Source organism: Nyctereutes procyonoides, unplaced genomic scaffold (genome assembly GCF_905146905.1).
Source record: "Nyctereutes procyonoides isolate TBG_1078 unplaced genomic scaffold, NYPRO_anot_genome, whole genome shotgun sequence".
NCBI lineage: Eukaryota > Metazoa > Chordata > Mammalia > Carnivora > Canidae > Nyctereutes > Nyctereutes procyonoides.
The window spans coordinates 36,610,609-36,630,880 of NW_026575146.1; the positions used below are offsets into that span (position 1 = coordinate 36,610,609).

At 39.2% G+C, this 20,272-nt stretch overlaps 1 protein-coding gene across 6 annotated transcripts in view; it reads left to right on the forward strand.

Annotated features, from left to right (window-relative positions):
• The window catches only part of CDC14B (cell division cycle 14B), a 98,698-nt gene that overhangs the window by 70,251 nt on the left and 8,175 nt on the right, over positions 1 to 20,272 (forward strand). For 2 of the 6 annotated variants that reach the window (XM_055309895.1, XM_055309900.1), the window contains exons 7-13: positions 370 to 432; positions 3,227 to 3,314; positions 3,610 to 3,840; positions 8,160 to 8,298; positions 8,676 to 8,835; positions 9,541 to 9,638; positions 14,266 to 14,411. In XM_055309895.1, the coding sequence (XP_055165870.1) occupies positions 370 to 432; positions 3,227 to 3,314; positions 3,610 to 3,840; positions 8,160 to 8,298; positions 8,676 to 8,835; positions 9,541 to 9,638; positions 14,266 to 14,380 (894 nt within the window). In that variant the 3' untranslated portion in view covers positions 14,381 to 14,411. Of the gene's footprint in view, positions 1 to 369; positions 433 to 3,226; positions 3,315 to 3,609; positions 3,841 to 8,159; positions 8,299 to 8,675; positions 8,836 to 9,540; positions 9,639 to 14,265; positions 14,412 to 19,639; positions 19,757 to 20,272 lie in introns of all 6 variants that reach the window. The other 4 variants (XM_055309894.1, XM_055309897.1, XM_055309899.1 and 1 more) reach the window with 3 other exon arrangements.

The following is a 20,272-nucleotide window of genomic DNA, read 5'->3' on the forward strand; positions in this document are numbered from 1 at the left end:
GATTTACTTAGGATAAGTTAACCTAGGTTTTTTTCTTTTTTCTTTCTTATTTAGGGTTGATCTAATAAGTTGGTAGGATTACTTTGAAGATGTGGTTTTTCAGCTCTGCGTGGATAGGTTGATTGATGAAGGAAAATTTAAAAAAAAAGCAAATCTCATTAAAATAAATACTGTTATAACTGATTTTCCATATAATGGAAGCATTGAAAACATGTAGTCTACCTTCTTTGAAAACTATTGAGTGGAACAAAATCTAAATATAATAATGTTCTTTTGGGGTACCTCTTGATATTTTTAATTAGGAAATTGGATTACAAATTGTTTTCTTACTTACATCTTTATTCTTAAAAGCTTTCCTTTGGATTTTAGGCAATGCAGTATGACCTCCTTAATTTCAACTCATTTAACCTTGATGAATATGAACACTATGAAGTAAGTTTTCAAGGATATTGCTTTAACTAACTCCCTTATTCATGTTTTACTTACAGAGGTAATATTCTTGGTTTTTAAAGAAGTGAACAATTTAGATGTGTATAGAGTAAAAATAGAAATTCAAGTATTTATCTTCTCATCCCCAGTTCTACAGTCCAGTTTCTTAGTGGTGATTTCTGCATTTAATACATCTTTCCAGAGTGCATGAATGTGCTTATGGGCATTTTAAATTAGTATTTAATCTTTTTTTTAGTATTGATGATTTTCATATAGTGATTAAATGATCATAAAACCCTTAGCATAGGATCTGATGAGATGAATAAAAGTCATTGTATATCTTATTACCTCTAGAAAATATGTTTTTATCATAACTGTTTGTATGAAGTCAAGACCCTATTGATTGCAAGTTACAAAAAGTAAATACAAGTGGCTTAAATAAAAAAGGAAAATTAATTGACTTATATAAATAAAGAGTCCAGGAACTGGTGTGACTTCATGCATGATGAGATTAATGTACTCCAGTACTTACCAGAAATTGGGCTAGAGCTAGTTTTGTTCTTAGGCCAGCCCTCCCCAGTAGTGATGAAGATGGAGACCAGCAGCTTTGATTTACTCACTGGGCAAATCATCAGAAAAGACCCACAAGTTCTTCATTAGCCTTAGATCATGTCCCTGGGCCTGAACCAGACTGTGTTCTTGGTGAGGGTGGTTGTTGGATGGGCCATCTCAGTAGTTGTAGTAGAGTGCTGGGATTGGCTCCATCAAACAGCACAGACAGAAGGACAGAAGGAAGTCCAGAAAGGCAAAGCAATACGTGTCCTCTACATTTTTTAATGTAGTGTTATTATTATTATTTTTTTAAGAATAAGTAATTTAATTCTACCATTCTAACCTTTTAAATAGGTAGTAAGATGCTGTGCTAAAGGTTTCTTTCACCAAGAATACTTGTGGAATCTGGTCTTTTTATCCTATGTGGTTATCTTAAGTGGACATTCTCACTCATAATGGAGTGATTCCACAGGCAGTACTTTATGCAACAGTATATAGAATCTTTGGATAACTGTCCTTTCACAATCATATTCTAGAGTAACTATTATTTTAATCTGTTCAATGTAACTGAACTGTTTTAATAGTTACAATTAGTCATACTGCGTTGTACAAAGATCTAAAATATATTTCGTTATTGATTCGTTCAGGCCAATCTTGTCTTTCCTTCTCTGTAACAGTGGTACCTTTCTGAAGTACAATATATATTTAATTTGCATCTTAAACTAGTAAATGTGGCTTACCATTATTTTCATGCTTGTCCTTATAAAATTAAACATTTAAAATAAAGTATACTTTCTCTTTTTAGGCATGTAAAACTACTATGAATGCCATTTGGGGTTCTTCAGTGGAGCAGAGTGATGTCTTTGTGTTTTACTAAGAAGTAATATAGGTGCTAATTAGTTCCCCTCTCACTAATGCAGACATTGTAGTGTTGGGGGAGTAGCAGGGTTGCGCACAAATGCTATTTACTTTCAATGAAACTGCATTGAAATAAGAGGAATTGTTGAGGTAGCTACAGTCCATGGGTAGTTTTGCTTTGTACAGTGTATTTAGAAATTTTGGATTAGTGTCTTTCATTGATTCCATGATGACCATTTTTTTCCCATTTTAACTTCTCTGAAGTCAGAATGCATCGTATAATCTGTAATTTCTGCAATTCAATGAAATCTAATCATAGGTTTCTCATTAAGAATTACAGATTTCTGAGAAAACAAAACTCCACATTTCTGGTTTCATTTCAAAATTGTAGCGTCTGGACACATTCTCATTCCTGCTTAGGCCTTTTAGTATGGAACATGGGCTCACTAATTCCCCTCACTGATAATTAAGTAAACTGGATGTGGGTTGCCTGTCTTGTAGAAATATTCAAGCAACTCCCAGTTTACTTCTTACTTGTTCTTAGGTGCACATATGTATACTGCAATTGCAAAGCTAATTGATCTTGTTTTTATCGCTAGTTCTCTCTTCCTCCACTATTAAGTGTCTTAATTCCTGCTTAAGTCTTTTTGTATCCATTTCTATTGTTAAAGTTGAGCTATATTATGACAATTGTTATGGTAGCTTAGTTGAAAGGACTTAATAACTAAAAGTAAAGTGTTTTAAATTTCAGTTCATATCCATGTTTTCTTTCTAGAGATACACTGTGATCTTAGTGTACTTGTAATTTCAAATTTTCTGCTGGGTTTAGTGCAGATTCTCATTGACCTCCTTACTAAATAGCTAACAAAATGATGGAAGTGTATCCATCATACAGGTGTAAATATCAAGAAGTCAAAAATTTTGGTTTTTTCCCTTTGTTAAAGGAGTCAAGATTGCTCATATTAGAAGCCAATTTGTCATTTAGGAAAATAGGGAAGTTTCTAGTCCCTCATAGTAAAAAGAAAAAAAAATGCTTTTTTTTACTGAGTAGCAGCAACTACATGAGAATTTACCTGGATAAAAAAAACAAAAAACAAAATATTTTGGTATAAATTGGATGGCAATCAATTCTATTTTCCAAAGGCTGACTATCCTAGGAAAGAAACACTGTTTTAAGAAAAGTGATTAGGACCAGCAAAAGTTAACTGACTATTCCCTGGGAATACTCGTAGCAGGCTAAATTTTAGTTTCCTGTCTCCTGGTCACTTGTAAATAGTTTTTGTGCTGAAACAAATGGATTTGAAGTCCTTTAGACACTCGGTATTAAAAAAGGATGTAGACGGGAAATCAAGTCTAAAAATGAATTGTACTGGTCTTCCCTTTGCAGAAAGCGGAAAATGGAGATTTAAACTGGATAATACCAGACCGATTTATTGCCTTCTGTGGACCTCATTCAAGAACCAGACTTGAAAGCGGTATGCGAAAATAGGGAACCTAGAGTATTGTTTTGTTATTAAAAGAAGTATCTATCCTGTGTTTTCCTTTGAAAGAGGCCAAACAGTTAAATCACATTTGTCTAAATTATTTAAATATACTAGGCATGATAGTACATCATTTTGCCTGGCTTTTAACTTCTTAAATTAGTGCTTTTACAGTTATAATCAAATTGGTATTCAGTCCCTAGTCAAGATACTCTTTCCACCCAATTATAGGTAAAATTGTTATCCATTTTCTTTCTGCATTTGACATCTGGTGAATTTCTTTATGTAGGTTACCACCAACACTCTCCTGAGGCTTATATTCCATATTTTAAGAATCACAACGTTTCTACCATCATTCGTCTGAATAAAAGGATGTATGATGCCAAACGCTTTACGAATGCTGGTTTCGATCACTATGATCTTTTCTTTGCGGATGGCAGCACCCCTACTGATGCCATTGTCAAAGAATTTCTGGATATTTGTGAAAATGCAGAGGGTGCCATTGCAGTACATTGTAAAGGTATGTTTCCAGGGTTGGGTAAAGAACGGTGGACATGCATGTATGTATGCTTTAGAAGCACACCATGCCCATTTAGATTATATGCAAGGACACATGAACTGACTTTGTTATTGTTGTTTGTAAGTTGCTTTTTTCTTAAAACCACTTTATTGAGTGATGATTGACATTATAAAGCTGTGCATATACAGAAGGCTTTTAAAGCCCTAATTTCATACGAACAGTATTAAATTAAATTATATTCATAAGTAAGCCTACAAAACCTTAGCACACTGAAATGCATTCATTTAGGGGCACTAGGGTGGCTCAGTTGGTTAAGAACCTGACTCTTGGTTTTGGCACAGGTCCTGATCTCAGGGTCGTGAGATCGAATTCCGCTCACACTCAGCAGGGAGTCTGCTTGAGATTCTCTCTCCTTCTCCCTTTGCCCTTCCCCCTACTCTCACACATGCATATATCCGCTATCTCTCTTTCTCAAAAAATAAAATCTTAAAAAAAGAAATACATTCATTTATTCCTCAAATACCTATTCAGTGTCTTCTGTTTGATATGTTCTAGAATATGTCAGTGAACAGAGCAGACTCCAAGGGCTTGTCTTTGTGGAGCTTATATCTATTAAATTGCTATGTTTTCAGCAACTAAAGCAGTGCCTTGGCACTTAATAAGTATTTATTGAATGAATGCCTGTGTAATAATACACTGTATGATATACTAAGGTTTATTCAACTTCTCCCACTTTTAATAATGGAAAAAAACAACCAGATAGAGGATCAGTAAGGAAATTGAACAACACAGTAAACCAACAGAAATAACAGACACACTGAGAACACTGCTCCCCAAAAAAGGAATACACATTTGTCTCAGGTACACAGAGGACATAGTAGTAATGGTTGCACAGCAGCGTGTTGGTTAATGCCACTGAAATGTACACTTAAAAATGAAATGATTAAAACCATCTCCAGACACCGGCCCTAAAGAAACCCAGATCTCTGAGTTACTGGACAAAGAATTTAAAACGGCTGTTTTCACAAAGTGGTGGGAGGATGCTACAACTCTTTAGACCAGTGATGCTCGTAAATAGCCCTCAGTGTGCTGGACAGCATCCACACCGGCCCCACATGTCATTAGTGCTGAGGTTGAGAGACCCTGAAGTCAGCTGGTGACCATTTAAAAACCTGAAGAGGGGGATCCATGGGTGGTGCAGAGGTTTGGCGCCTGCCTTTGGCCCAGGGCGCGATCCTGGAGACCCGGGTTCGAATCCCACGTCGGGCTCCCGGTGCATGGAGCCTGCTTCTCCCTCTGCCTATGTCTCTGCCTCTCTCTCTCTCTCTCTGTGACTATCATAAATAAATAAAAAAAAATTAAAAAAAAAAAAAACCTGAAGAGGATTTGATAGGATTGGATCTTTGTTTTGGCAAGAAAATTGATGACCATGGAAAGTTTGGATTATTAATAGGGAAGTGAGATCCATTAGGGAGTGTATTAAGTTGCTTGGGGGACCACAGTAGAGTACCACAAACTGTGTGGATTACACAGAAAGTATTTTTTCACAGTTTCAGAAGCTAGAAACCTAAGGTTGATTTCTGATGAGGTGTCTTCCTGGCTCACAGACAGCTCTTTTCTTTTCTTTTTTCTTTAAGGTTTTATTTATTTATTCATGAGAGACACAGAGAGAGGCAGATATAGGCAGAGGGAGAAGCAGGCTCTCTGTGGGGAGCCTGATAGCTGTTTTCTTTTTGTCCTCTGTGAACACTCAACTCCTGGTGTCCCTTCCTCTTCTTCTAAGGACACCAGTCCTATGAGGTTTGTGGGGCCTTCCCCACATGACCTTACTTAACCTTATTTACCTCCATATAGGGCTTTTTCCCAGAGATAGACAGATTGGGAATACAAGTTGAACGTGGATTTTTGGGGAGGCAGGGAGTGGGGGATACAATTCAGTCCATAACATCATGTTCTCCGGTTGATCAGTATTTTTGTCCTCTCAGGGCAGCTTATCCCAACAGTCTCCAAAGACGTAATCCATTCCAAAATCAGTTCAGGTCCAAAGTCTCTTCTAAATATCCTCTAAGACAGATAATGGGTGACACCAGGTACAGTCCATCCTGATGCAGAACTCTTCCCCAGCTGTGAACCTGTGGACCCTGACACACGTTAAGTGTGTCTAAAATACAGTAGTGGGACATGCCTAGGGTAGGCATTCCCATTCCAAATGAAATCAGGAGGAAGAAAGGGTTCAAGGGATACCTGGCTGGCTCAGCAGTTTGGCACCTGCCTTTGGCCCAGGGCATGATCCTGGAGTCCCGGGATCTGGCTCCCTGCATGGAACCTGCTTCTCCCTCTGCCTATGTCTCTGCCTCTCTCTCTGTGTTTCTCATGAATAAATGAAAGAAAGAAAAGAAAAGAAAAGAAAAGAAAGAAAGAAAGAAAGAAAGAAAGAAAGAAAGAAAGGAGAAAGAAAAGAAAAGAAAAGAAAAGAAAAGAAAAGAAAAGAAAAAAAAAAGAAAAAAGGGTTTACGGGGTCCTAGTAAGTCTAAAACCTAGCAAGGCAAATGCTGTGAGGTCCTCTGGCCCAGAAGTAATGCTCTGGTCCATTCCCTGTTCCACAAACCCACTTGGGCAGCAGCCCTGCCCCTGAAGTGGTGGATAGGGACAGCCTGGCCCCCTGACCACAGAGCTGGCCCTACCCCCTAAAACCCAGGAGTAGGTAGCCTTGCCCCTGGGCTTATCAGGGCAGTGGCAGCCTTGTTGGTCCTTTGGGGTTATACTTCTCTCTTCTTGAAGGACAAGGAGTGTTTTCATTTAGATAATTCTGTTAGTCCTATTAAAACCCCAGAAATCTGGAAGCCTTCCTTCATTTCATCTTGTGTATGTCCCTTTTAGTTCAGACTGGCACTGTGTCTGCTTGGTATAATCAATCCCATCCCTGTTTTTGGCTTCTGCTGAGATGGCTGATTAGATCCCTAGGTAATCTCTTTATGCCAGTGGATCATTGACCACACCCTTGGGGTTCTCTCCAGAAAAAAACATTCTCTCTGTTTGCAGTATAGATAGGCCTAGAATTTTCTAAATGTTTGTTTTGCTTTAACAGTCCCTTCTTCAGTTCATCTGTCTTCTCTAATGTTTTACTTTAATGAGGAGAAATGAGGCTGTACTTTCCATACTTTGCTTATAAATCTCCTTTGCTAAATAAGTTCTACCTTCCAAAAATCACTAAAACAATTTAGCCAGGCTGTTTTTCTCCCACTTTCTAACAAGGATTGCCTTTCTTCTGGTTCCCAGTAACCTGTTCCTCATTCCCATCTGAGTCAGAACCAGAATTACCAACACCCATATTCCTACCAACAGACCCTTAAGGGTGGTCTAAGTTTTTTTTTCTAACATTGTGCCTTAAAACTCCCAGGCTTTTACAATTCTGACTCCAGAGCTCCTTCCCGTTTTTACATATGTTACAGTAGCACACCATATCACAGTACCAAAATCTGTATAAGTGAGGGGTTTCCAGTGGAATAGAACCAATGGAACGTATGTAGAGAGGAAGATATAAAGAATTGGCTCGTGTAAATACAGAGGCAGATAAGTACAAAATCTGTCACGTGAGTAGGCAGACTGGAGACCCAGGAGAGCCAATAGTGCAGCTTCAGTCTGAAGGCAGGCTGTTGGAAAATTCTCTCAACCTCGGGGATGCCAGTCTTTTTCTTCTGTCCAGATCATCAACTGATTGGACGAGGCCCACCCAATTTATGGAGGGGCAGGTAATCTGCTATTGACAGTCCACCAATCTAAATGTCAGTTCCTCCAAATACACCTACTAGGCTGACATACAAAATTAATCACTCTAAGAGGTAATGATGGTAGTCTAGATGAGAGTAAAGGGGGACAGCAGAAATACAATTTATAAAAGAAATCCATGTGAAAATGGGAATAAAAGTATAGTAGAAAAAACTGTTGGATGAGGGAAAAAAATGTGAGAGTTTAAGCCCATGTGTTTGGAGAGACGATAGTACCATTAACAGAAAACCCATAGTGGAAAACAATGCACTTAAACAACTTAGGATCATCACTTTAGAAAGTGATTTTCACTGTTGACTTCATAGAACCATCTGGGGGATGTTAGCAATCTCCGTGTCCAGGCTGCATCACATACCAGTTAACTTGGAATTCTGGAGATGAGACCCAGTATTTCTGACACTCTTCAGGTGATTGCTGTGCATATCCAAACTTGAGAGGCACTGTTGAGGGAAGCAGATTCATGGGAAGCCTAAAAAATTCTGCCTGCCCAACAAAATTCTGAAGGACCCTTTGATTTGTTTCTTTTCTAGCTGGCCTTGGACGAACAGGCACTCTGATAGCCTGTTACCTCATGAAGCATTACAGGATGACAGCAGCCGAGACCATTGCTTGGGTCAGAATCTGCAGACCTGGCTCAGTAATTGGACCGCAGCAGCAATTTTTGGTGATGTGAGTAACGGAGAACTTTTGTAATTCCTCAGGGAACCATGGGTCTGGAAAATGATGGGAAGTAGGATTTTTCTTAGTCTCCAGTAACAATAGATCATCTGGGGGATCCCTGGGTGGCTCAGCGGTTTAGTGCCTGCTTTTGGGCCCAGGGCATGATTCTGAAGTCCTGGGATTGAGTCCACATCGGGCTCCCTGCATGGAGCCTGCTTCTCCCTCTGCCTGCGTGTCTGCCTCTCTCTGTGTGTGTGTCTCATGAATAAATAAATAAAATCTTAAAAAAAAAAAAAACAAAAACAATAGATCATCTGTAGGAGAGCATCGTTTGCATGTGTCTTTCTGGAAAGCTGTATTTTGATGATGTTATTTAAATGCTCTAGGAAACAGGCAAGCCTCTGGTTGGAAGGTGACTATTTTCGTCAAAAGTTAAGGGGTCAGGAGAATGGAAAACACAGAGCAGCTGTCTCAAAACTCCTCTTGGCTGTTGATGACATTTCAATCAATGGGGTCGAGAATCAAGACAAGCAAGAACCTGAACTGGTAATCGAACCATCCCCATCACGCTGTTGTCATTGTTTTCAGTGCTGTTGAGGACCTTACAGGGCATGGGGAAAATTGTAGATAAAAATAATAAAGCACATTTTGAGGGATTATCGTCACACAATTTTTTTATACTTACAGCCCCCTCTAGGAACTTTTTACTCAAAATAGTTAAAATAAAATCACATGTCCATAAAACTAAAATTGTTTGTTTACTCACTAGACACTGTAAAAAAGAGCTACATGAAGTAAGCTCTTTAGAGGGACCTAGTGACGCTTCCCCTTATGTTCCCCCTGCCCCCTGTCCCTGCCTTTTTCCCATTTCGTGACAATTGATTTACGGAACTAATTTTTCTCAAGTGGAAAGCTTTAAAGAATCAAGAGTTTGAGGGCCAGTGATACTATATTAAGTGGTGGTACTATATTAAGTGGATTGTGAAATTTCAAAAAGAATGTTATTCTTGAAAACCCATTATGCCTCTTCACAATATGTTTTATAACAAGGGTACTGTTGAGATCTTTGTCTGTGAAAGTCAACTTTTGGTTATCTTGAAATATGAGCCATAGCTTTATTTTGAAAGCAGAATATTTTAGAGTTGATCTGTTTTTTTGTATGTGTCTATATGGATAAACGTAACTGCTATGCTTTACTGCCTTTGTAAGTGCAACTTAAGTCACTAGCTCAGTGTTTCTTTACTTATACAGTACAGTGATGATGATGAAATCCATGGAGTGACACAAGGGGATAGACTTCGGGCCCTGAAAAGCAGAAGACAGTCAAAAACAAATGCTATTCCCCTCACGTGAGTCTGGTTTCCTTTGTGTGGTTGATATGATTTAATATGTATATAAGGTCCTTCCTGAGCATTTTTTCCTCTGTGTTTTTCTCCATAGTTGCATGTCCATTATGCCACTTTGAAATGGTTATATGCATTATTTAAAATTTAGGGTGTCACCCAAGAAGTTCTTGTCTGTACTTTATGTCCATTGTCTAGCCTGTGTACATGGGACAGCAGTACTGGGAATGCTCTTTCTTCTGGATGAGATGTTCTCAGGAGAGTGGCAGCAGATGTAAATCGCAGAATAACAGACTTGTCCAGTTACTGAAACTGAATTTCCTTAAATTCACTACCATGTTATAGACAGTTTGTGTGGATAAGGTAGACTTTAATTAGTGATGACACTGTGGCTTAATGCCCTATAATTTTAGGGCAATAATGAACTAGATTAAATAATTTTGTATGAATTTTTTGTTTGAGGAGCTATTTCAAGTTCCAAAAGGTTTAATATTGGGTTAGGAAATTTTACAGTTAGTGTGTGTGTATGCCCATCTGTACTTGGTTGTGTGCTAGTTGGGATTCGATCTCATGGCACATCCAGGATTGTTAGAAAAAATACGTAGAATTTAAAAACTTGGCCATTACACTTTTTTCTAGGATATTCTTCAGTATATGCTTTCATTTACCTGTTAGGATTCCTTCCTTGTACTAACCTTCCTTTTCATTATGGGGTACCACATTTCCAGTTATTTTATTTTTGGGGGGGTGGGGCAGACAGAGGGAGAGAGAATCTTTGTTTTTTTTTTTTTTTAATTTTATTTATTTATTTATTCATGAGAGAGAGAGAGAGAGAGGCAGACACAGGCAGAGAGAGAAGCAGGCTCCATACAGGGAGCCCGACATGGAACTCAATCCCAGGTCTCCAGGATCAGGCCCTGGGCCCGAAGGCAGGTGCTAAACTGCTGAGCCACCTGGGCTGCCCAGGAGAGAAAATCTTAAGCAGGCTCCATGCCCAGGTAGAGCCCAGTGCAGGCCTCAATCTCACAACCCTGAGATCATGACCTGAGCCAAAATCAAGTGTCAGATGCCTAGCTGACTGAGCCACACAGGCACCCCTCCAGTTACATTTTTTGAGGTTGGCCGTTTTTTGTTTTTTTTTTGTTTTTGTTTTTTTTGGTGTTGGAGACTGGTCATTTTGTTCGGTAATCATCTTATAATACGGTGAGGACCTAATGACATAAATGTTCATGCAGAGAAGAACAAGCCTTCTTTTTATTTTTAATTTTATTTTTAATTTTATTTTTTTTCAGGCCTTCTTTTTTATTTTTTATTTTATTTTTTTTAGGTCTTTTTTATTTTTTTATTTTTTATTTATTTATTTTTTTTAGGCCTTCTTTTTTAATTAAAAGAACAGTGGTTCTTCACTGGCACTTCCTTATTATCTAAAGTTCTAAAGTAGAATTACGCAGAAAGCATGTATGCTCAGGGGTAACTGCCTTGGAACGTTCTTAAAAGATCCACAGGGAAGAACAAAGTTACAAGGGCGTTGGAATAGACTGTAGACAGTCACAGCCTTCTCTGCGGTGTGGGGGTATGGCACATAACTGAGAAAGCTTTGACAAGGGTGCATTTTATATCATTTATTTAATCCAAATGCCATGTTGATTTTAATTCAGTAAGTCTTCATCTGAGGTTCTAATGTTCTTTTTATTTGGAAATATTGTAGTCCCTCCAGATAACCCTTCTGAGGCTGGAGGGGACGTGATAGGCATAGGCAGTTCCCTAGAGCGGTACTCAAACTTCACCATGCATTTGAGTCTCCTGGGAGCTTTGCAGAATGCACATTACGGTTGTGGGGCCTGGGCTGTGAGCTGTGACTGCATATCTAGCAACTTGCAGGTGTTGCCCGCGATGCTGGCGTGGGGACCCATTTGACTCACAAGCCCTAGAAAATGGGTGGTTTGTGGGTTGCTTTTAATCATGTCCTGGTTTTTTGTTTTGTTTTTATGAATCTGCACCATCAGTTCATTTCTCAAAAGCTTCTGATGAAAAGTCAGGTTGGGAGTCAGGATGGGAATTCTGCTTAGTCAAAAGTTCCTGTTAAATAGGACTTATAAGAAATTTCCTTCAGTAACTGAGCCTGCTGCCCTGTGAGTATGTGTTCCAGAGATTCACAGGACTTGCTGCTCTTTCCTACAGATGAGACAATAAAAGTCTCTTTCATAGCTGATAGATTTGTGATAATATAAAACACTGAATGAAGCCTAAAATTCTAAATACTGTTGGAACCCAGAGACGACGCTAGATATGGGTGAGTGTGTGAGGTATCCTGGGGTAGAGGAGTCCATGAAGGCTGAAGAAGAGACCAGCCTCCAAGATCACTTGTTCTGGACTTACACCCCACCCTACCCCCTGAAGGACACTGGCCCTTTTCTCTGAGGCATTTGGCGTAAGTTATAAACCAAGGAAAATGGTAAAAGTTAAAAAAAAAAAAAAAAAAAAAGGCCGCTAGTTCAGGATTTCTTTAATTATCATTGTAATCCTAAAAACAGTAGAAAAGTCCCCAAGCCATCTCCCTCTCTACTTTTAAAGGAAAAAACAAAATACTAAGATCCTTTTAAGCTCATAAGTATAAAAACCCTGGGGAAGTCTAGATTACTCTGGGAGGATTTCCCTTCCTCCTCTTGTACGTTTCACTTATCCTTCCTCTGCTTTTTCAGACCCTCCTTGCTGTTGGAATCCTCTCTCTTTTGCTCTTACATGTAATTCTTCTGGCCCTAGAAGAAGAGGTCAGTTGGGGATTTACTTTCCCTCCGAAGTTGTGTTGTTGTCTTAGAAACAAAAGAGAGAGTTTTCAACAGCAGTTTGAGGTGAGAAATCTAACTTCAGCCCCCATCTCCAGATTGGGACACCTCTGTCTCCGCAGGTAACCTCAGTCGCTTTGCTACGGATATTTAGTGGAATAAAAATACTTCTAAGAAGGAAAGTTAGGGAAAAATATAGAAGTACTGGTGATTCTTAAGAGCAAGCTTGTAATACACAAAACAGCATTCCAATTACTGTTTTCTATTTTACAAACAGTATTTGGGGGAGAGTTAAAGTTGTTAGATATTGTCAAGTGGTCCTTATCTCAGAGAATCAGTCTGATCCCAACTATCACGAAGACAGTAAATCACATAGTACCATGACCTTGATGTGATCTGCAGGACGCGAAGGCAAGTATATTACTGTCTGCACTAAAATAGATTTGGTAGATTTTATAACGTCATCCATGCTGCCTGTCTTTGTGCATACTCATCATTCTGCTAGGTCTGTTAGGGTTAAACGAAATGGTGCGTGAAGAGTCAGGTGTACCCTACCTGGGAATAAGGTGAGAATATAGACCTAATTTGCTTTAAATCTCCCTTAACAGCACACTATGGATGAGTATGCTTTCATCATTGGAAAATAACTCTGAGGCCATGAGCTTTCATAGAGGACCGATGAAAAATCTGTGGTGTAGACACTTGGATATAGACCGTTTTGCCTTTAAGATCACTGTTAAATCAGTAATTGCAAATGAAATCTGGGGTGGATAGACAGTTCTTCAGTGTTCCTAGGCCATTTTATTCCATCCTGTCTAAATATTGTAATTAGTAGGTTTGTGTTTTTGTGGAAGGAGTAAATAAGGTGGTGCCAGGTGTCATTTGCAGGGTGAGGTTAGATTTGATTTCAGGTCCATCCTTAATGTAATCCCTTGTCGCTAGATAGCAGAGGGTACCTATTTAGTGATTAAGATGACAAGGATGCCGAGAAAGAGCACACAGTAAGCCAGACCAGTGATTTAGGACTTCATCCAGCCCAGTAGTCCCACAAAGCAAATGCTTAGTGGAGCCTTTTCTATTTAATCAACAGATGTAGTGACCAGTTGGAAGTAACTGGAAGGAGTCACCACTCTTCAAACTGTGAGGTTCCCTTTGTCATCATCCTAGATGACTAGGACTACTAGATTAAGAAATACTGAGCTGAAAGCCAAGTTTGGCCACAAGAGGAAAATGAATGAGGAAAACAACTAAGGAAATATATATAGTGTTCCTCTGTAGGCTAAATTTTCCTCATTTTGTGTTGCCCAGGGTTGGGCATGCTTCCTTAGTCCTTATTGTCAGAATATGCAGTTTGCCTCAATTCCTGGGTGACCAGTGCATGACAGCATGAAAATTACAGTAGTTCTGCTGTGCTGTGTTCATTTACTATTGTGCCTCCCGTGAATCATTGCTAACTATCAGTCCAGGGCTGCTGTTTGTGATTTGGTTGGTTTTGTCTCCTTTTTCTCTGGTTTGGTATAGTTTTCTGTGTGTGCATATCTTTTGCTTTTTGAAGAATTTCAATCATGCAACTACAACTCTGATTTCTGTATCATACAGTTAAATTAACATGGGGCAGTTAATCAGCTAGAGATTGGGTCTCATCTTTTGTTACCAAATATCAAATCAATTTAAAACTGAAGATAGCATTTTCTCCCCAGCATAAAATGGCAAAAATCCATCCTTGTTTCCCACCCCTTTGTATCTATCACAGGGTGTCTAAAATTCACATGTGGCTTTATTTATTATTTTATTTATTTTGGCTTCCCAATTTGAACATCTGTTCTTTCCCCTTCACCCCCTTCCAGATGTTCCCTAGCTGTGCTGACCTCTGCACTGTGTAGTGTTGTCATCTGGTGGATTGTTTGTGACTACATTCTTCCCATCCTGCTATTCTGTCTTGATGGTTTCAGAACACAGTAGCCGTCGGGACCCTTTGGCAAATAGCTGCTGTGTAAGTGTCCCATTCCATTTCTCTATGTGGTTACCTCTGGTGGCGAGTGTGTTTCTCATGGTGCATGTTTTTCTCACTCTCAGCTCTCCTAGCTTTGTTGGTTTGCTCCTTTTCAAAGGTTCTTCTTCTGAAACTTGTCATTTAAAGGGATGGTGGTAGGGGGAAGCCCTTCCCTGATCCTTTCATATAGGGATATTAAGAATAACAGATTTTGTTTTTAAATTGTGTTTACTCTTAACACATTTTTTGAAATAGCAATTTTTATAGTCACTGAAATAGTTTATTTTCCCTGTCAAAAATATTTAGTGAGTTTGGGATAATGGGGTGGTTTTCTTTCAATTTCCTCTCATTTTCCAGAGTAAGTATCTTCAGCATATCCCCTTCAATCTAACAAAAAAGAACTTACCCACTGTTTTTCTGCTGCTCAGAAAGATTTGATTTTGCAGCTAGTGAGTGTCACATCATGTTTCATCTCCAACTGCCATTGTACACAGTGCTCTTAGCTTGCAGCTACTTCCTGCTAAGTCTCTGTCTTGAGTAAGCAGACTCTTCTCCTCTGCTGCATTTCACATCCTCCCCTTTAGGGAATATAGTTAGTACAGTTTTCAAAAATGATGTTAAATGGGAATAGGAGAGCAGAGACGACTGGAGTCCCTTGTTCAGTCTCGTGTTTCTGCATGATGGTCACTGCGCTTCCATCCTCACGCTTTCCTTTCCCAGAAGTAATCAAAACGCCCTTATTAGGTTAATACTGCTGAATTTGTATTCTCTTGATATCTTTCACCCTTAAGTGAGTATCTTCGCAGTGAAGAGACTTCTGTTCTGCAGTAGAATGTGGCAGGAAGCTTCCCCAGGGAACACCATGCAGTTGAGACCAAGAGAACAGGAAGGAGGGTGTGTGCTGTAAGATGTGGTTTACCACTACCCCGTTATGTATATCTATGCTGTATTCTTTTTTTGCTAAAACTCTTCCTTTAGCTCATATTTTAAGAATTTATTCTGTTGCTCCAACTTGGACTTGGGAGTTGTAAAGGAATATGGAAGTTCCTTCTGGGATCTCCACAGTGGAGTTCCGTTGCAACAACTCTCATACTTTGTGGCTTAATGGAGTGTCTTCAGATGGCTAGGATTTCAAAATCCAGCAGAGACCATTCTTTTCAAAATTAAGGAAAGGCTGCTTAACATGTTCCTATTTATGACATTTTCTTGTATATCAATACAAGTTTATTATTGCATAGACAGATACGTTGTATTTCTGATATAGATGATCTTTTTTGTTTTTTTGGGTTTTTTTCCTTTATCCCATTTCTCTTAGTAAGGTTAGATTTCTGCATATTCTGACTCAGGAGCATAATGCACTACATAGATTTATTCTCAAACTATTCTAAGTGGGAAAGGTATTTTGAATAGATGAGTTCTAAGCAGGTGGAGTCATTGCTAATAATAGTTAGGCACTTTGTGGTTGTATTACTTTTCCCAGGGTAAGTTTAAAAATGGTTTCTCGGATCCCTGAGTGGCGCAGCGGTTTGGCGCCTGCCTTTGGCTCAGGGCGCGATCCTGGAGACCCGGGATCGAATCCCATATCGGGCTCCCGGTGCATGGAGCCTGCTTCTCCCTCTGCCTGTGTCTCTGCCTCTCTCTCTCTCTCTGTGTGACTATCATAAATAAATAAATTTAAAAAAAAATAAATAAAAATGGTTTCTCTTAGACACCTTTCTTTTCAATACCCTATATAAGATAGAATCTTTTTTATTGCCATTACTAATATTGCCATTGCATTTGTAGACTGAAATTGGAGTATTCAGTTTAGCTTCCCTGATTAATTTGGAATTTACAGACACAAAAACTTCCAGTAGTAACAATGATGTAAAGAGGTAGAATCCTCGGAGTTATCTTTTGAGGGGACTCCCTATAGGCACCGGGGTTGGTATTCACCTCTGTTGGCTAGTGACATGGTGTGGCCTGATACGTGGTCACCCGGCGTGCCTGGGAGGTCAGGCTGTCCCGACACCTCACAGCTGTGTCAGACCCTGAGGCGGGGGCTGGTGTCTCTGAGGGTGCAGGCCCACCATTTTGGAAGCTCATTTTGTGTGGGTGATAACCAAGTGTACACCATGCATAGTCGCACCAGTGGATTCCTTTTTCTGGAATCGAGCATTTATGTTCAAAGTGTTTTATAGTTGGAGAGGTAAGAGAGCTGGCTTGTCAGTTACTAGCTTTGCTGTGTGCCTTAAGGTGCAAGTGTGAGTCTGGGAAGAGCAGGCCTCAGCAGAGGCCGCAGAGAGGGTGAACTCCCAGGAGGGCAAGACATAGAGCAGGACTGTGGGTTCTGTCGGGGAAGGGCTGACAGGAGAAAATACACCAGGAGGCTTTTGCTCCACAAAGCCCTGTGACTGCCTGGATTGCACAAGGTGAGAGGTGCTGGGCTCCCCCATACCCTATGGCAGAGTGAAGGCGCCATGCGTGCCAGCTTTATCCCACCTTGTGATATTGTGAGTTTATCGCGGGTCCTCTCTAAGTGTGTTTGCCGGGGGGTTTCCAGTTTATTGACACATAACCTACAGATAAAGTGACTGCTCTGTTGTTAATGCAAATAACTAGTGACCTGAATCTCTTCTGGTGTCATTAATGCATTCCAAATTTCTGTCATGCTCTTACTTTAAAAAATCCACATAAATTATTTACAGTAATTTTATAGAGAAATAAGTACTTTTTTTAATAAATTAATTTTTATTGCTGTTCAATTTACCAACATACAGAATAACACCCAGTGCTCATCCCGTCAAGTGTCAAATATGGAACAATATAAAAATTCCTCAAATGCTATTATTGTTACTATTTTATTATTTTTTACATATTTTTAATTGGTGTTCAATTTGCCAACATATAGCATAACACCCAGTGCTCATCCCACCAAGTGCCCCCCTCAGTGCCCGTCACCCATTCACCCCCACCCCCCGCCCTCCTCCCCTTCCACCACCCCTAGTTCGTTTCCCAGAGTTAGGAGTCTTTTTGTTCTGTCTCCCTTTCTGGTATTTCCCACACAAGAAATAAGTACTTTTTAAAAGATGTGACCTGTCAACCTAAATTTTGATTTAACAGCGATTTCTTTTTTGAAATAGTAAACATTTCAAAAATTTTTTGAAATAGTTAATTTAAGAAATCAAGTTAGTAGTTAATTTAAGAAATCAAGATTTAAATGTCCTAAGCAGGTAATACATTGGCTCTTGGTTTTGTTTTCACATTAATGATTTTACAGTGTGATGATTGTCCATTCTTCTGGCCGTAAGTGGCCTCAAATTCTTCAACAAGTTGGTGTGGTATTTCCAAAAAGCCAACAGGAGTCTTATTTTCTCTACTTGTATAAATGGTGGTAAAACCCAGGAGCCTGGAGCAGGTGCAAGGCTTCAGGACCACAGTGGCAGCACCACACCCTGGGCCCTGGCTTCAGAAATAGCAGTGGAAGTTCTGTTGTTGTTTTTTTAAAATATTTTTATTTATTTATTCATGAGAGACACAGAGAGAGAGAGACAGAGAGGTAGAGACATAGGCAGAGGGAGAAGCAGGCGCCACGCGGGGAGCCTGATGCGGGACTCGATCCTGGGACTCCGGGATCACACCCTGGGTTGAAGACAGGTGCTAAACCGCTGAGCCACCCAGGCGTCCCATGTTGTTTTCTTTTTCTTTATGAAAAATCCTATATTCAAATCCTGTTAACAGAGACCGTTAAATATTCTACTGCCCCTCCCCTGCATTTGATATGATCAGAAAGATATTTAAATAGATGCTTCTTTGATTAAACAACTATGTCTGCATATACCTTTTCTGTTTTGTTAGAATGATAAAATTTTGTGAAAAATCCTGAGTCAAGCTTTGGCTCATTTACTCAGGATCAGTTTCCCGTTGAATGCCTGTTTTATAGGCTTTGAGAAATACTATGGGGATAAGGCAAAACGGCTGAGAGAGCAATACTCTGCCCTCACCCCCTTCCCCAAACAGCTTGAAAACCACTGGCCTCTTGGCTTCTGCCCTGGGACACTGACACCTGCTATTTTTTTAGTGATGAGAAGTTAAGCATTTTACTAAATGCTGAATATGCTGTGGTTTGGCTAATACCAGGAATTTACTGCTACATTTCAAGGACCCGGCTTCAGTTACTGATTAACATGGCAGCAATACAGACAAAGGAGGGAAGACCATGAGTTGTAAGGGTTCCTTCTACTCTCATGAGCTGGGTCCTCCTAAGTTGTTAGCGGCTCTCACCTCTATTTGGACATGAGAGGAGGAAGCTTATTTTTCAGGCAGTGTTTTCAATTACAGATACATAGAAGTTGAGTATATATAAATGTGTGTGTATGCAGTTCAGCATTTTGGTTATCTGTTGAAGAAAAGATTTACATATAAAATCTTTTGATGTTATCTGCTGTTTTCCCCATGACCATTCAGTGAGGAATTATAAAACACCCTCTACTTTGAGCAAGGTACTCTATCTGGGCTTCATCTGAGGGTTGTTCTTCTGACTCATGAATTTGCCTCCTAGGAAACCTTCACTCATTGGCATTGGTTCCTTGAGATTATTTTAGAGTTTAATTAAATCAAATTTCGCAAAATTTCAAGTTTTGCTCTCATATTAATGGTACTTAGTGATTTAGTAAGTAGTTGCAATCCAGACAAAATTCAAATAAAAAAAAAACAAAATTCAAATTTTGCTTGAACATATTTTTAAAATTTGAAATGTTATATAAAATTAGTATTGATTTGGGGCTTACTACCCATACTTTCATTTCTGAAGAGTCTTTTATAGATTTTCATATTCATATTCCTTAGAATTCAGAGCTTTTAAATGATTTCTTGTTTTTATGATTAGAATTCTGAGAATCTACTTTTACTTTGGGGCACAAAAATTTGTTTTACTGATTGATTTTTTTTTTTTTTTTTTTTTTTTTTTTTTGGTGTGGGAATTGCTTTAAAATGCCAGGTCATTTGTTTTCTAAAAGCAAAGTATATTCTGGTTAATCTTTGTATAAGCTTCATGGGGAAATGAGATGCTTCATTTCGAAAGACTGATGTGAAAATGTGTTTCAGATTTTTCTGGCAAATGTATTAATGGAAAATCCTATCAATTCTCAATAAACTAATTTGCACTAAGTGCACAGATGCCTTCCTCTGTCAAGTATTTGAAAATTGTTTCAGTGAATATAATCTTATTTTTTTCCAACTGTTTTCAGAGTAATTCTTCAGTCCAGTGTTCAGAGCTGTAAAACATCTGAACCTAACATTTCTGGCAGTGCAGGCATTACTAAAAGAACCACCAGATCTGCTTCAAGAAAAAGCAGTTTTAAAAGGTGAGAAAAGAATCCTACTCTTCTGAAAAGTTCCAAACATTGGTTTTCCAATTTAATCTTCTGGAGATAGAAATGAAGAGAGGAAGAGAGGAGAAAGCAGAGTCCCTGTGATGGGAAATTAATCAAATCTGTTCGACTTATTCACCATCTCAGAAACTCTGGGTCACTGTTAATGTAGGATTTATTTTGTTTTGTTTTTCAGAGGTGGTTCTCAACACTGAAAGTGTGGTCGGGGTCAGGTTATGGGGAGGTTGAGAGGGTTGTACTTACAGGTTTTTGAATTTCCAAAGCTCTCTGTCAGGACTCGGAGGAAATTTTTCTATATATCAGATACAGCATAATTGTTGGAGAATTAGCTGCAAATAAGTGCGATGGTGGAAATGAGAACTCCAGTGAGTCTGGGATCCTTCTTTACATAGGGCCTGGTCTCTTGGCCACAGTCCACACCCAGGAGCCTCATGCTTTCCCCCCAGAGCCCAGCATCTTCCTTTCCTTCATTATTACAGGCTATGACAA